Here is a 15,406-nt window from a genome sequence, read left to right on the forward strand (position 1 = left end):
CTCTGATGACAACACACACACGTGGGTTTCGATGCTGGCAATTTAGCACTGATTGAAAAAAACATTTTACATATTTAAAAATACAAAATGAATATGCCTCTCTTCTGCTTGCCTGTCCGAGTACTCCATGGTAGATATGACAACGTACAAAGACCTTGGCCACAAGGCAGAGCCTCCTACCGTCCTGATGAACAAGGCAAAACTCTCCAGTCTGCTTCTGGATACTTGGGATAACAACTGTCTTATTCACCTGGCAGGAATCTACTGAGATCCAGATTAAAGGACCAAGAAAATTATATGATTGGTTATTAAATATTATTACGAAGGCAAAACAGCAGATTTTTGACATTTTCAAGAAATTCTTTCAACCTCAGCATTTTAGGCTTTAATATTGCAAAAGATGACTTTTTCGTACCGAAGTGCAACCGACAGAAAACATTCAGACATATTACATTTATAAGTGCTTATTTTAAATCATTTCAGAGGAAAATGATATACGAATAATTTAATTTTAAAATCTGTTTCCTTAAAACAGTTTCGTTTAAAAAATTCCAAGAATTCTCTGGATGGCATATAACAAGTTCATAGTAGAAAACAGATAATTCCTGAGGCTTCTGTGTTTACTTTCTTGTGCTATCTGCACACGGAAGGCTAACAGCAGCCCATTAATATGAACTCCTCAAAATGATCTAACCTGCTGACCTAAAATGGTCTGTGGTCCACAAATGACTGCAAATGGCAATTTCGAAATATCACAAAGTAACAGGTGCTAGTAAGCTCAATGCAGCTATATTTCTTAGCAATGCCATGTCATTACATTCATTTTTTCTTAATTTCTCTGGATTGTGTGTGTGTGTGTGTGTGTGTGTGTGTGTGTGCATTCCCTACATTACCTAAGTTATCTTTGGGATGGAGGATGTTCAAAACAGGAATGAACAGTATGTGCCCTCACTCCACCAAGAACACAGAGTCCAGCCATTTCTATGCAGAAGCAGATGGCAGCAGATGGCACCAAGTAGGGACACCTGAGGCAAGGAAGGTTCTTTTCCTAAACTGGTTCTTATGTTGCTGAGAGTACCAGTTTGGAGACTGAACACTCAAGTGCCAAGAGTGATTTCCAAAAGACCAATGAGGAAAGGAGTTAATTTCCTAACCTCCATGTTCCCAGCTCCACACGGACCTTTTGGCTTATGAGTAACCAGACTGCAATACATTTTGGTTATGCTTCTTTTCTAAGAAATAAAATGTCACTATAGCTACTGATGAAATTCTGTACATACAATAAGATTCCTATTTTCATCTTTTTTTGTCCACACTGCACTTGATATATATCAAAAAAGAAATTTACTTCTATTCAAAGCAAGGATGACTAAAATCTCTAAGGACCACCTGAGAACCTTGAAACTCTATTCTCTTACTTTGCTTTCTAATATGTGCAGGGAATCTCATCTTCAAGCATATTCTTCTGTCTTGCAGATTTTTATTAGTCTACTTTTATTTTAGTGGCCTTGCCTTAATCTTATCTCATTTAGGAAAAAATGGAACGGAAAATGCTATCTACTTCCATTCTGCTACTTATTTTTTAAATAGAAATTCAATTCTTAAATAGAAGAAAAAACTGTAGTCTGAATTCTACTTCTGGTGCAAGTAAGATCTCAAATAGTTCATTTATTACCCTCACCTCAGGCTGTGCTTAGAATATTTCAGCCTGAAACAAAATAAACTAGTAATACTTTTCATTTTGCGTGATGAATTTTTATGCTCCCTTTTAAAGAAATAAAAATTCTTTTTTCCCCCCATCAGTCAGGGACTGAAGACAGGTATCACTAGCTTCATTTTGTAAATGGAGAAACTAAGGCAAAAAGAAGTTAAGGGACATGCCTCCAGTCATTTAGAAATTCAGTAACGGATGTGGGATTACAACAGAAAATTGACATCCCTGTCCAGAACTACAACTGCCTTCTGGTGATTGAAGGTTATAAAAATGCCATTTACACAGCAAGGATGGTCATGTGAATTGGGAGACTGATCCAGAGAAGCAAAAGGAAATGAACACCAAGGGTCTTTTGTAGGCCCTGAGTTAGTTAACATCTATTTCATTTAATTCAACAATATTCTCTGAGAAATACAAGCAGGAGTTTGTTCTATAATAGGCATGCATTCACTCCCGGAATGCTCATATACTGTGGCCACTTTCATTTGTTGCCTAGTGTGTATTTTTTTTACAGTTTCTTCATGCAGGTTACTTTTTATCTCTAATGGTGAACTGGCAGTTATACTGCACTCATTACAACCGCCCCCTCCCCCCAATTTTGCTGGCTAAAGGGGAAAGTGTCATGGGCACCAGGGCTGATTTAAATGGAGAGCAAGTGGCAATTATCCAATTCTATTAGAGCCCTCTCCCCAACCCCGACTTGGCTGGAGCCTTGCTTTAAAATACACTGACTGTCTGAGTAACCTGAACAACAGATTAACCATAAATGCATTCCTGGAACTTAAGTTCCTCTTGCCTCAGTGCTGTGTACAATTATCAGGAACAGGGTCCCACAGGGTCAGGATGAGAGTCAGCATCAACTCAAATTCTGTTAGGGCAGCATCAACATTTTGTTTCAGTAACACAGACAGATGTATCTTCAAAATCATCATTACAACATTATACTCTTAAAATGCATGAGCTGATCTTGTTATTCTAATCCCTGTATTAGGTTAATGCAGCATTATGAAAATGTTTACTTTTGGATATATATTTTTCTTGCATATAAAGGAAAACAAAGACATTTGGATCTATGCTAGATCTGTTAATAACAGAATTAATCACTCTATAGCCAAATAACATAATTTTTGTTTTTCTGTTGAAATTAAATAAAATCTCGGTGCTATCTGCTTGTTCTTTCACATTAATTTATTTCCTCAGCAAGATAAGCTCCTTATAGGCAGGCTATGTACCTCACAAGACCTAGCACGCTGTAGTAATTAAAAAAAAAAATTGATGATTGAGTGATCATAATCTAAGTGCTAGGGATAAACTTAGTCCTGCTTTGAGGCTGCTGCATAAATATATAATCATGATCTTGGACTGGGAACCTTGTGGGTCAGAATCTTGAATATGTGGGAAACAAATGTCTTGTTCAAGGGGAAAAACTTTCCACACAGCAAGTCCCAGTGAGCCAGATGAATTCTAGGTGGACTTACCTTGAAGCAAGGATTTGGGCAAGGTGCCCTACTGATTCCTTTTATTTACATGGAGTAGTAGTGAAAATTGCTCAGTTGTGTCTGACTCTTTGTGACCCCATCGACTACATACAGTCCATGGAATTCTCCAGGCCAAAATACTGGAGTGCGTAGCCATTCCACCTTCTCCAGGGGATCTTCCCAAACCAGAGATCGAATCCAGGTCTCCCGCATTGCAGGTGGATTCTTTACCAGCTGAACCACCAAGGAAGCCCTTATTTACATGAAGCAGCCCAAAGTTTAAAAAAAAAAAAAACCCATATGTAAAAGTACCAGAATAGAATGCCATTTACATGAAGATCCAGGACATTCTGTTTCCTGAAGATTAATAGCTTTGGTTTCCATCCAGTCCTGAGTCCTTATCACTGGTCTCCATCCTGAGGCTCTTCAACGTGAGGTTATATGGACTGATACTCTTTTAAACTCATCCACATAACTCATGTTACCTTCTGAATAGGCCCTCTCTGTTCAATTTTCGGCCTAAAGCATATGCCATTCTTCTACCATCCCTCAACACTCTGTGCTTATGTCAGTCTTTCAGCCTTTCACACTATGATCTGCTGTCTCTTCTATCTATGCCCACCAGACTGTGATCTATTCAAGAGCTAAATAATGTTGATAAATGTCTGGCACTTCGTAGGTGGTCAATAAATAGTAGTGCCTTTTCGAGGGTTTGAAAATATATTTTTGGCCAAACAGTATACTTAGAAATCTCTGGGCCATGTCTGATTTTTTTATTGTGAGCTCTATAAATTAAACATAATAAACCTGCACATCATACATGCAAAACCTTAGGGGTTCTGGTCATTAAGTGGTCACTTTTAAGGAATGTTAGTATCTTTTTTCTTATTTATCAAAAGTATAAGCTAAAACATGAAGGAAAAAAGAGAACATTCTCTAGTCATTTACAAAAGACACCTTTTTGAATAGGATTTAGCTCACAAAGAATCTACAGAGATTCATGGCTTTAAGGTGAAAAGGGGGGAGCTTTTCTGGACTAGAGTTCAGCTTCTAGTTCAACTCCTTTATTTTATGGATATGGAAAACTCGGGAACAATAGTTTAGCAGCTGAAATCAACTCAACTCTTTAATCTGACAATTACCAAGCGTGGCATTATTCATTTTCATTGTTCTGCTGCTGCTTCATGTTTAAAGACTCAGATTACTTGCACTGGCTGCCAAGGACAGTGGTAAAACTCAGACACTGTGGCACTCCTTCTAAATCCCCACAGTGACCGGTGAGCCAGGCAAACATGGGAAAAGAAATACTTTGAGAGCTGACAGCTAAGTAAGTACACAAACACCACAAACTCTGGTTCTCACCTTGGCCACAGAAGGATATATGATATTTTTGCCACATCTATAACAGAAACTAATTGGTGATTAACGAAATCAGTACATGTGCTAAAGAATGTGAACATTTTTCCCAAAAGCCACAATTAGAAACCACTCTAGCAACCACAATTTCAACTAAAAAGACAGCTGTCATTTTGGAAGAGAACTCTGTTCCTTTCACTGGATAGGCCATATCCAAGTTTTAAAGAACTTCAAGGGGAGAAGAATTTCAAAGACCTAAGTACAAGTATTATGATCTATCCAATGCCAAGTGTTTCTCCCTAATCTTCAGCAGTCAATAGCCAAAGTCAAAGGCTTGGATTCATGGGACCATTCACGACAACAGTTCAGTTTCAAGACAGTAAGGAAGGTCATCTTCAAACTCAAATTAGGCCATGTTTCACCCTTTTAAATCCCAGGAAAATAATTCCACAAATAGAATGAGAATTTATTATGTTCTCTATCCCCATCACTTTGATAACTTCTGAGAACACTGACAAATCTAATTTAGAAAAAGATAAATCTGGACTCTAGCTCATAAAACTAAGAAAAATACTATTCCTAATGGTGAGTTTTCTTAAATTGCCTTTTAAATTTAGGCAAGTCATTTATTTGATTAACAAGCCAGCTTTTTTCCTTTTTTTATGAGGGAAGAGCATAGATTGATTACGATGGTTTGCACTCTTTCCTGTCTGACATATTTAGATGTCTCACAACAGCATTCTTATTTGGACCAGCACTCACAGAGCCTTTGTTCTAAGCATCTGTATGGTTCTCTGTATGAGGTACCTCAGGTCGCTGCCTTGCATAGGACAGGGCTGCAGCACAGTGGGGACAGTCCAGAGCTGTGAATCTCCCCATATTCTTGGAGGTCAGTACAGGCAGCTGCACAGGGAGGTCTAGGAGGTGCTGGCTCAGATCCCAATTCTGTCACCAGCTTCAACAATGATTCGGAAATTTGCTTTTTTTCTAAATAGTACAACTAGAAGGTATTCTCTAAGGAAGACTCTCAGGATCGCCAGTGTAAGCCAAAAGCCCAGGAAAAAAGACTCATTTACAAATTTCCCCAAATGATAACTTAATATATTTATCATGATTTCTGTTAGTCCATAGTTCCTGTTCTTGCCAGTAAAGTTGAGGAGTCTCCTGCCAATAAAATAATGAGCCCGTGAAAAATGCATCCAAAAGCACATGGCATGGTAAGATGAATGATCTTGTCTGCAAATGAATATGAATTTGATCTCTAATGAATCTCCCCAGAAGAAGCCTTACTTTTTCTGTTCCTTCTATACTAGGACTCATTTCCTAAGGGATGATCACTTTTTGTTCTAAGTCAAACTATTGTGTTTTCTAGGTCTTTCAATGTCAAGTTCAAACGTGACCTGTTTCAAAAAGTTGTTCCTGTTCTTTGCAACCAGAGAGTCTCTGCACTTTATTCCCTATGTTTGCCCCCTTCAAACTCCCAGAGCACTTTTCTCCAATTCTACTAGTGTTCTATGATGACTTGTAGGTTGATATCATGCTCTTGGAGGTGGGGCAGGGCCTTCCTTTTGTTCTTGGTCTCCACTGAAGGTCTACCTTGCAACAGTGCCTTCCACACAGCAGGACTCCACTGAGCTGACCTGAATCAAAGGACTCAAGCACAGAGCAGAGGTGGAGGTTGGAAGGGGTCTTAAAAAGAACCAGGTCCCCACATGAAAGAGCAGGGTACCATGATGCATTAAGGGGAAATGACAGAAACACTTCCACATACCGTGATTTTTGCTTTGGCAGGTGTGTGCAGGAAGGGGCAGCATGTCTACCCCAAAAAGACTGTCTTGGTTTTATGGTAATTTCCCATCTCCTTCAAGCTGAGACTCTTGTTTGAACTTTTGGTTACAGAACTTTCTGTCATTAACTTTTGCTCCACAACTGAATTATTCCTAAATACAGGTCAGCTGCCCATCTTCTGATCGGCCATTCTCAGAGGAAATGAAGTTAGGTTAAATAAATACTATGTGAAAGGCTGGATTTGATTTCTGTCACCAAGAGTGTTTGCTGAGTATGGAATCTTATAAAGAATCTCCTATTTGCTCTAGTTAATTTGATATTATGTTGCACTGCCCATAGTTACAGAGCACAGTCCCCATCTGTACATCACCACAGCTATTTCAGACTGGTAAACATGTTTGTCCTGATGGTTACTGAATATTTAAAAGAGGTTAACATCCCTTCCTGAGTCTTATTTCCCTGTGCACTCATGACTAATCTAACACTATTACACAGCAGGGACTTGAATTTGACCATTTTCTTCTCAGAGCATTTCTCTCCATTTTTCTGGCTTTATGAAAGGAAAACAAAAACAAACAAACAAAAACATGTGTTTATCATCTATAGGGAAATCAGGATCATTAGATTCTTAATTTAGAAAATTCCAAATGGAGGATACAACTTTGAATATAAAGTGCAGGACTCAAATACCAGGAAGTCTTTCAACAAGGATGAGGAGTGTTTCGGGAGGCCAAAAGAACTGGGAAGACTTCATCCCATAAGCCAAAGTCATGGAGCTCTCGGGTGAACCCCTAGGCCCCTCACCTCTTGTTTCTGTCCTCCAGCTGCAGCGTGTACACCATGTCATCAGCAGCATGCGTCTTGGCGTTACTGTCTCCCCATTTCAGCTTCAGGCTCTGAGGCCCCGCAGCAGCACATTCGAGCCTAGGAGGCAAGGGTGGCAACGGCCGCGTTTTTGCTTTAATGAACTGACTAAATGGTCCAGCTCCAATTTCATTTATGGCCTGAATTCTGATCCTGAAAAAAAGAGGAAAAAAAAAAAAATCACAAACATGGGCTTAAGAACCAGTGATTCCTCATTTGAAATCAACATTGTTTGTCATATTTTTTACTTGCTCCTATAAAGCAGTATCATAGAATAAATGAAAACCAGCTAAAATAATCAACACAAACAGCAATGGGCAGCTCGGAAGACACATTATCTTTTCCATTCCAAACCAACAGCCCCAAACAGCATATTAGCAAGATATTCCTTAGTTCTTTAATTTAAAAAAAGAAAAAAAGGACCCTTGTTCAAGGGAACATATACTAAAGACTTTCATATTTTATTCTGGTCACGCTTTAGCTGCCTCATCAGTTTTGGAAGTAAGCAAGCTATAAACAATAAAAGAAATTATAAATGAAAAGGAGAACAAGAGAGTCTTCTTCAGATTTTGACAAAAAGGACAACAGCTCTCTGACAGTGCATTTTTCCTCCTGTCTCCAGCCTCACCCAACAAGCTCTGCTAGTCTCTAACCAACACTAAGTGTGCAGACACTGCTGGGAACAGTGTCATTCAGAAGTGTAGAAATCTTGACTGGATGCTTACTACGTGCAGTGTTATGGGTAATAAAGATACATTCACACTGCTCTCATGGTCAAGGAACTGAAAATCAAACAAAGTGTGTCTTCCCAGGTGGTTCAGTGGTAAAGAATCTGCCTGTCAACGCAAGAAGATGCAGGAGATGCTGGTTTGATCCCTGGGGTCGGGAAGATCCCCTGGAGGAGGCCATGGCAACCCACACCAGTATTCTGCCCTGGAGAATCCCATGGACGGAAGAACCTAGCGGGCTACAGTCCACGGGGTTGCGAAAAGTTGGACATGACTGAGCATGCATGCATATATGATACAATATCCCATCATCATTCCTATTTTTCTTGTTCTTCTACTTGCTTACTGATTAACTGAAAAATTTCTCCAAGGTCATCAGACAACACATTGATGGCACTGCCCCATCTTTCTTCATGCTCTACACCCCCTGCTGCAGTAAGTACATGTTACTGAAGCTTGTTTCCTCCTGGCACTGGGGGTGTCTGCAGATGGCTGCAGAGGCCCTCCTCCTCCACTTCTCAGAGTAAAGGTCTCAAACAAGCCCCCACCCCACTCTCTCTGCTCTTCCTCTCCTGTAAACGGACAGTGCTCTCAATAACCTCAGCATCTCCACAGCTTCACCCACGTAAGTCCTTTCTCAGGTCTGCCTCTCCTCCATCTCTTCGTGCCTCATTACTAGGCCTCCAGTGGAAACTTCCAACCAGAGCCCTTGCTAAGTACACAGGCATTTTATTCAGGGGAACTGAGCAGTGTGGTATCACTAGTTCTAAAAGTTTCAACATTTAAACTTGATGTGAGTTTGAAACAGTGTTTCAAAACACATGATAATAAAAAACACAGTCAAAGAGAAATTCTCAGGAAACAGATCAGTTTAAAATATTCTTATAATTTAGTTTTGTGTATATCTGTCTCACAGCAAATACTGCTTATATTTAAACAGAAAATATCATTACATATTCAGTTCAGTTCAGTCGCTCAGTCGTGTCCGACTCTTCGCGACCCCATGAATCACAGCACGCCAGGCCTCCCTGTCCATCACCAACTCCCGGAGTACACTCAAACTCATGTCCACAGAGTCGGTGATGCCATCCAGCCATCTCATTCTCCGTCGTCCCCTTCTCCTCCCGCCCTCAACCTTTCCCAGCATCAGAGTCTTTTCCAGTGAGTCAACTCGTCGCATGAGGTGGCCAAAGTATTGCAGTTTCAGCTTTAGCATCAGTCCCTCCAATGAACATCCAGGATTGATCTCCTTTAGAATGGACTGGTTGGATCTCCTTGCAGTATAAGGGACTCTCAAGAGTCTTCTCCAGCACCACAGTTCAAAAGCATCGATTCTTCGGCGATCAGCCTTCTTCACAGTCCAACTCTCACATCCATACATGACCACGGGAAAAACCATTGCCTTGACTAGACGGACCTTGGTTGGCAAAGTAATGTCTCTGCTTTTTAATATACTATACCTAAATCCATCATATGACCGCAAATGAACCTTAATTCTTCAAATTTAAAATTACATAAATTCAGCAAGTCAATAATGTCTGTAAAATAATAATAATAATAATAATATCTGTAAATTGTTAAGAAGAAAAAAAAAAAAGATTGGTTCCAGGTGAGATGGAGTAAGCACACACCACCCTGTCTCTCCCACTGAATGGAGCTATTAAACCTGGACAAAATAAATAAAGCAGCCATCTAAGAAGTGCAAAAAGGAAATAGCAGCTAAAGGATTTGGGGAAGGAGTTAAGCTATCACCAAACCAGCAGTGAATTTACCATTTCCCCCCCCTCCACCATCCCCTGGCTTGGACTCAATATAGCCTGAAATCCAAGGAATTCCCTCCATTCCTCTTTTTTTTCCTTTTCTTTTCTACATTGTCTTATTCCTCAGCCCTTAGCCAATTCCATCAATTAACAGCCTAAAGAAGAAAAACCGCATGATCACATCCACTGATACAGAAAAAGCATTTAATGAAATCCAACATATATTCATAATAAACATTCTCAGCAAACGAAGTATAGAAGGAAACTTTCTCAACCTGAAAGGGGCACTTATAGAAATACCTACAGCTAACATTACACTTAATGGTCAAAGACTAATTGGAAGATCAGGACAAAGCAAAGATGTCTACTTTCACCACTCCTATTTAACATTAGGCACAAGATCCAGTTGGTGGGGGTGGGGTGGGGGAAAAGACACCGATGGTAAATAAACGTCAAGACTCAGCTGGTACTACTTAAGACCACCTAAATAGAGACATACTGTGGTCATGAATTGGAAAACTCTACATAGAAAAAAGGTCAATTCTCCCAAAACTGATCTATAGATACAATGCAACTAACTGTAATAAAATTCCAGCAGGATTCTCCTTAGTTGATATAGATAAGTTGATTCTAAAATTACATGGCAAAGCAAAGGAACTAAAAAATATTGCTAACACAAATCTGAAAAATAATAAAGTTGGAAGCATCACACTACCTGATTTAGGACTTACTATAAAGTTTACTATAAAGTAATCTAGATAGTGTGATACCAGACAGACACAGACCAACAGAAAAAGACCCGCACAAATATGGCCAATTGATTTCCGACACATTTGCAAAATTAATTCAATGAAGAAAGAATTGTCTTAACAATCGATATTCGAACAACTGGATAACAAAACCAAAAATAAATCTCAATGTAAATTTCATTCAAAAGTTAACTCAGAATGGATCATATATCTAACAATAGAATGCAAAATATAAAAACACTTAAGAAGAAAACAGGAGGAAATATTTGCTACCTAGAATTAAAGAGCTTTTAGATATGATGTGAAAAGCATGCATCCAGAATACATCTAAGACCTTTCAAAACTTGGCAACAAAACTAAAAAATGGACAAGAGACTGGAACACTCCACTGAAGAGGACATACGTGTGGCAAATAGGCACACAAAAATATGTTTAACACCATTAGCCATTAGGAAAATGCAAATTAAAACAACGAGATGCTGCTATCTTTCCCTAATAAAGTGGATAAAATTAAAAAATGCTTAATACCATTCTAGCAAGTATAAGTAACATCTGAAACTCCCATATTTTGCTGCTGAGAATGCAAAATGGTATACATTTACACTGAAAAACAGTTTGCTTAGAAACTTTCTTATAAACTTTCAGTTCCGTTCAGTCGCTCAGTCGTTTCCAACTCTTTGCGACCCCATGAATCACAGCACGCTAGGCCTCCCTGTCCATCACCAACTCCCGGAGTTCACTCAAACTCATGTCCATCGAGTCGGTGCATACATTTATCATATGATCCAGCAATCACACATCTTGGGCTGTACTTTAGAGAAATTTAAACGTTTATGTTCACTTAAAAACCTGCAGATAAATGTTTATACCAGTTCTGTTCATAATCACCCAAAACTGAATGAATATCTGCCTCAGTTTGGAATGTAGCCAACAAATCTCTGATAAAGTACAGTTAAAATTCTATCAGAAAGAGCCTCCTTTTCTCAGATTCTATGGCTTCATCAGGTCTCTCTGAGGTAATGCAATGTGAGTCTCTCAACATAGCATTCAGTTCAATTACTCAGTTGGGTCCGACTCTTTTGAGACCCTATAGACTACAGCACACCAGGGTTCCCTGTTCATCACCAAACCCTGGAGCTTGCTCAAACTCATGTCCATCGAGTCAGTGCTGCCATCCAACAATCTCATCCTCTGTCATCCTCTTCTCCTCCTGCCCTTAATGTTCCCAGCATCAGGGTCTTTTCCAATGAGTCAGTTCTTTGCATCAAGTGGTCAAAGAATTGGAGTTTCAGCTTCAGCACCAGTCCTTCCAATGAATATTCAGGACTGACTTCCTTTAGGATGGACTGGTTTGATCTCCCTGCAGTCCAAGAGACTCTCAAGAGTCTTCTCCAACACCACAGTTCAAAAGCATCAATTCTTTGGCACTCAGCTTTCTTTATAGTCCAACTCTTACATCCATGCATGACAAGTGAAAAACCATATTAATATGCTGCCTAAGTTGATCATAGCTTTTCTTCCAAGGAGCAAGCGTCTTTTAATTTCAGGGCTGCAGTCACCATCTGCAGTGATTTTGGAGCCCAAGAAAATAAAGTCTATCACTGTTTCCATTGTTTTCCCATCCATTTGCCATGAAGTGATGGGACCAGATGCCATGATTTTTGTTTTCTGAATGCTGAGTTTTAAGCCAACTTTTTCACTCTCCTCTTTCACTTTCATCAAGAGGCTCTTTAGTTCCTCTTCATTTTCTGCCATACGGGTGGTGTCATCTGTATATCTGAGGTTATTGATATTTCTCCCTGCAGTATTGATTCTAGTTTGTGTTTCATCCAGCCCGGCATTTCGCAAGATGTACTCTGCATAAAAGTTAAATAAGCAGGGTGGCAAGATACAGCCTTGATATACTCCTTTCCCAATTTGGAGCCAGTCCATTGTACCATGTCTGGTTCTAACTGTTGCTTCTTGAGCTGCATACAGATTTCTCAGGAGGCAGGTAAAGTGGTCTGGTATTCCCAAATCTTTAAGAATTTTCCATAGTTTGTTGTGATCCACACAGCCAAAGGCTTTGGTGTAGATAATAAAGCAAAAGTAGATGTTTTGCTAGAACTCTCTAGCCTTATCTATGATCCAACAGATGTTGGGAATTTGATCTCTGGTTCTTCTGCCTTTTCTAAATCCAGCCTGAACATCTGGAAGTTCTTGGGTCACGTACTGTTGAAGCCTTGCTTGGAGAAGTTTGAGCATTACTTTGCTAGCATGTGAGATGAGTGCAATTGTGCTGTAGTTTGAACATTCTTTGGCATTGCCTTTCTTTGCGATTGGAATGAAAAGTGATTTTTTCAGTCCTGTGACCACTACTGAGTTTTCCAAATTTGCTGGCATATTGCAACACAGCATTGAAAGACTACAATAAACTCTTTGCTTCCCAACACGAATCTTGTAAAATAGCTGTACGGTATTAATGTAAGAGTTTTTTTCCCCATTATTTGAAAAGAAAGAAATTTTTCTGCAACTAGAGAGGAAAAGTCTTTCTAAAAAGACAGTCATCATGGTGGTAGAAATTACTCCTTTTTTCCCTATTGAGGAAAAGGGAATTAAGCTAGACCTTTAAGTCTCAGTCTGTTTTTCAATGGTAAACAAATCTCCTCACCTACATTGTTTATGTGAATGTCTTTCTACTGTCCAGCGTGCTATTCCTTCCCTTTATTCTGGGCAGAGGTATTCCTAGAGCCCAGAGACCAAGATGCTTCCTTCCATTTGCTTTCCATAGTCCTCCAGAGCCAAACTCACCTTGTATTCAAGGTGATCCTACTGCTTTGCTCCATGCAGCCACAACAGCCCTTAGCTACATCAGTAAGTAAAAGAAAGTGAGGTTGCTTAAGATTGCTATTCTTCCCAAGACAAAAAATGAGAGGCGATTTCAATCATCTATAAGAATTAAAAAATAGTTTATAACACACAAGTATCAAGACACAGAAAGAAATGTAGATTTAATATTTAATTTCTTTTGTAAATTCATTTTCTTTGCAAGGCCTCCATAATATTTTGGTAGGTAGTGGGCTTCTCACATTTGTAGCTCTCTGGCTCTCAGAATTTTTAACTCAGATGTATTTGGTAAATGTATAGAATATTTGCCATAAATATTCCCACCCACCCACCCCAAGAACGAGAATGTTATGGTAGCATTTTAACTCTCTCGAACAGTGAAGCCTCTCTGGCTACTCTGCTATTCACTTCGGTGACTTCAGGGAAATTATCTAACACCTGTAAAGTAACAGTTTCCTTCTCTATAAAGTGGGAGTGGTAATATATTTACTGCATTTACAAAGAGGATTACTTAAGCAATGTGGGAAGCATTTTCTATTTTTTAACCTTTTATACTTCGCCATTCAATGAGAAAAGGAATCCAGGTGGCCAAAAGCTCTCTGGTAAACTTTAAAGTGCTAATTTATGGAGTTATTATTTTTATGACTTCTTTTCAGACCATATTCCTCCCCAACAATGAAGAAAATGTGCTGGGCATCCACAGGAGACGCACTGCTCCGGGCACATGAAAGCTATATCTGCATTTAGTTGTATCACTACCACCATTGAGCTTTATTACTTGAGGAATGTCCTGATACCATCTGTGTTTTTCCTTTCTCTAAATTACTGTCAAGGACCCAACAACAGCTAAAAGGACTGCCTTCTTTTTAAACCATCCTCAGAAGGTGAGGTAGCAGCTTGGGAACGGGTGAAATTTTAACAATAACCTCTGCAACAATAACACTGAGAACTTGCTCTGTTCAAGGGTCTGTGCTATGACTCACTTGTCCCTTGATACCCATGGAGGGCTTGTCTCAGGACCCCCAGGGTTACTAAAATCCATGGATGCTCAAGTCCCATGTATAAAATGGCACAGTTCAGTTGGCCTTCCAGACCACAGATGTGGTAAGATGACAGTTTCTCTTGCTTTTAGAGATGAGGAAAATAACTTCAGTTAAATAACTTCAGTTAAATAACTTCAGGAAAATAACTTTAGTTAAATAACTCAACTTAAATGATACAGTAGCTAGTAGGTGCTGAAGTCTAGATTTGATATGTGCAATTCCATCACTAATTTCTATCCTGACCCTTTGTCTATTTCACAAGTGCAGAAACTGCAGCCAGCTAGGTTCAGTAATTTGCACTAATCCTCACAGCAGATACAGGTCAGATCTGGGTGTGAAGCTGGTCTTTCTAGACTCAAAGTCTTCATGTATTAACTACCATTCCCTCCAGGTATAACTTGAACCAAACACAGCTTCTTCCAACCAAAAGATAATTTTAATTCGAACCACACTTTCAATTCAACAACTGCCTTTTGCTAATGAAATAGACATTTAGAACAGTCAAATTTCCTTTCACATTATTAAAACTTTTGGCCTTGGAATGAACTCTGTGTGTGTGTGTGTGCTAAATTGCTTCAGTTGTGTCAGATTCTTTGCGACCCTATGGACTGCAGGCTCCTCTGTCCATGGGATTCTCCAGGCAAGAATACTGCAGTGGGTTGCCATGCCCTCCCCCAGGAGATCTTCCTGACCCAGGGATCGAGCCCATGTCTCTTATGCCTCCTGCACTGGCAGTGTGTTCTTTACCACTAGTGCCCTGAGGTGGCTCAGGTGGTAAAGACTTGGGTTTGATCCCTGGGTCAGGAAGAACCACTGGAGAAAATGGCAACCCACTGCAGTATTCTTGCCTGGGAAATCCCATAGACAAAGAAGCCTGATGGGCTACAGTCCATGGGGTCACAGAGAGTCAGACACAACTGAACAACTAATACACATACATGCAGCACCACGGAACTATCTAGATTTTAAAACATTTGCTTCAATTTATTCAAGCAACAAAATGAGTTTCAGTAAAAATGCATAGAAAACATTTTCCCCTGTGGCTGATGCACTGACCTAATGTTAATTAGTTTTAATGATGAAGTAACACTCAAAACTGA

The 15,406-nt window shown here is 39.5% G+C and overlaps 1 protein-coding gene across 4 annotated transcripts in view; it reads right to left on the reverse strand.

The window, feature by feature from the left end:
- The window catches only part of FNDC3B (fibronectin type III domain containing 3B), a 376,057-nt gene that overhangs the window by 24,156 nt on the left and 336,495 nt on the right, over positions 1-15,406 (reverse strand). For all 4 annotated transcript variants that reach the window (XM_088839060.1, XM_088839069.1, XM_088839078.1 and 1 more), the window contains exon 23: positions 7,141-7,353. In XM_088839060.1, the coding sequence (XP_088695186.1) occupies positions 7,141-7,353 (213 nt within the window). The remainder of the gene's footprint in view (positions 1-7,140; positions 7,354-15,406) is intronic.

This window comes from Moschus berezovskii, chromosome 1 (assembly GCF_049115385.1).
Source record: "Moschus berezovskii isolate FMDL1 chromosome 1, NW_MosBer_1.0, whole genome shotgun sequence".
Lineage (NCBI taxonomy): Eukaryota > Metazoa > Chordata > Mammalia > Artiodactyla > Moschidae > Moschus > Moschus berezovskii.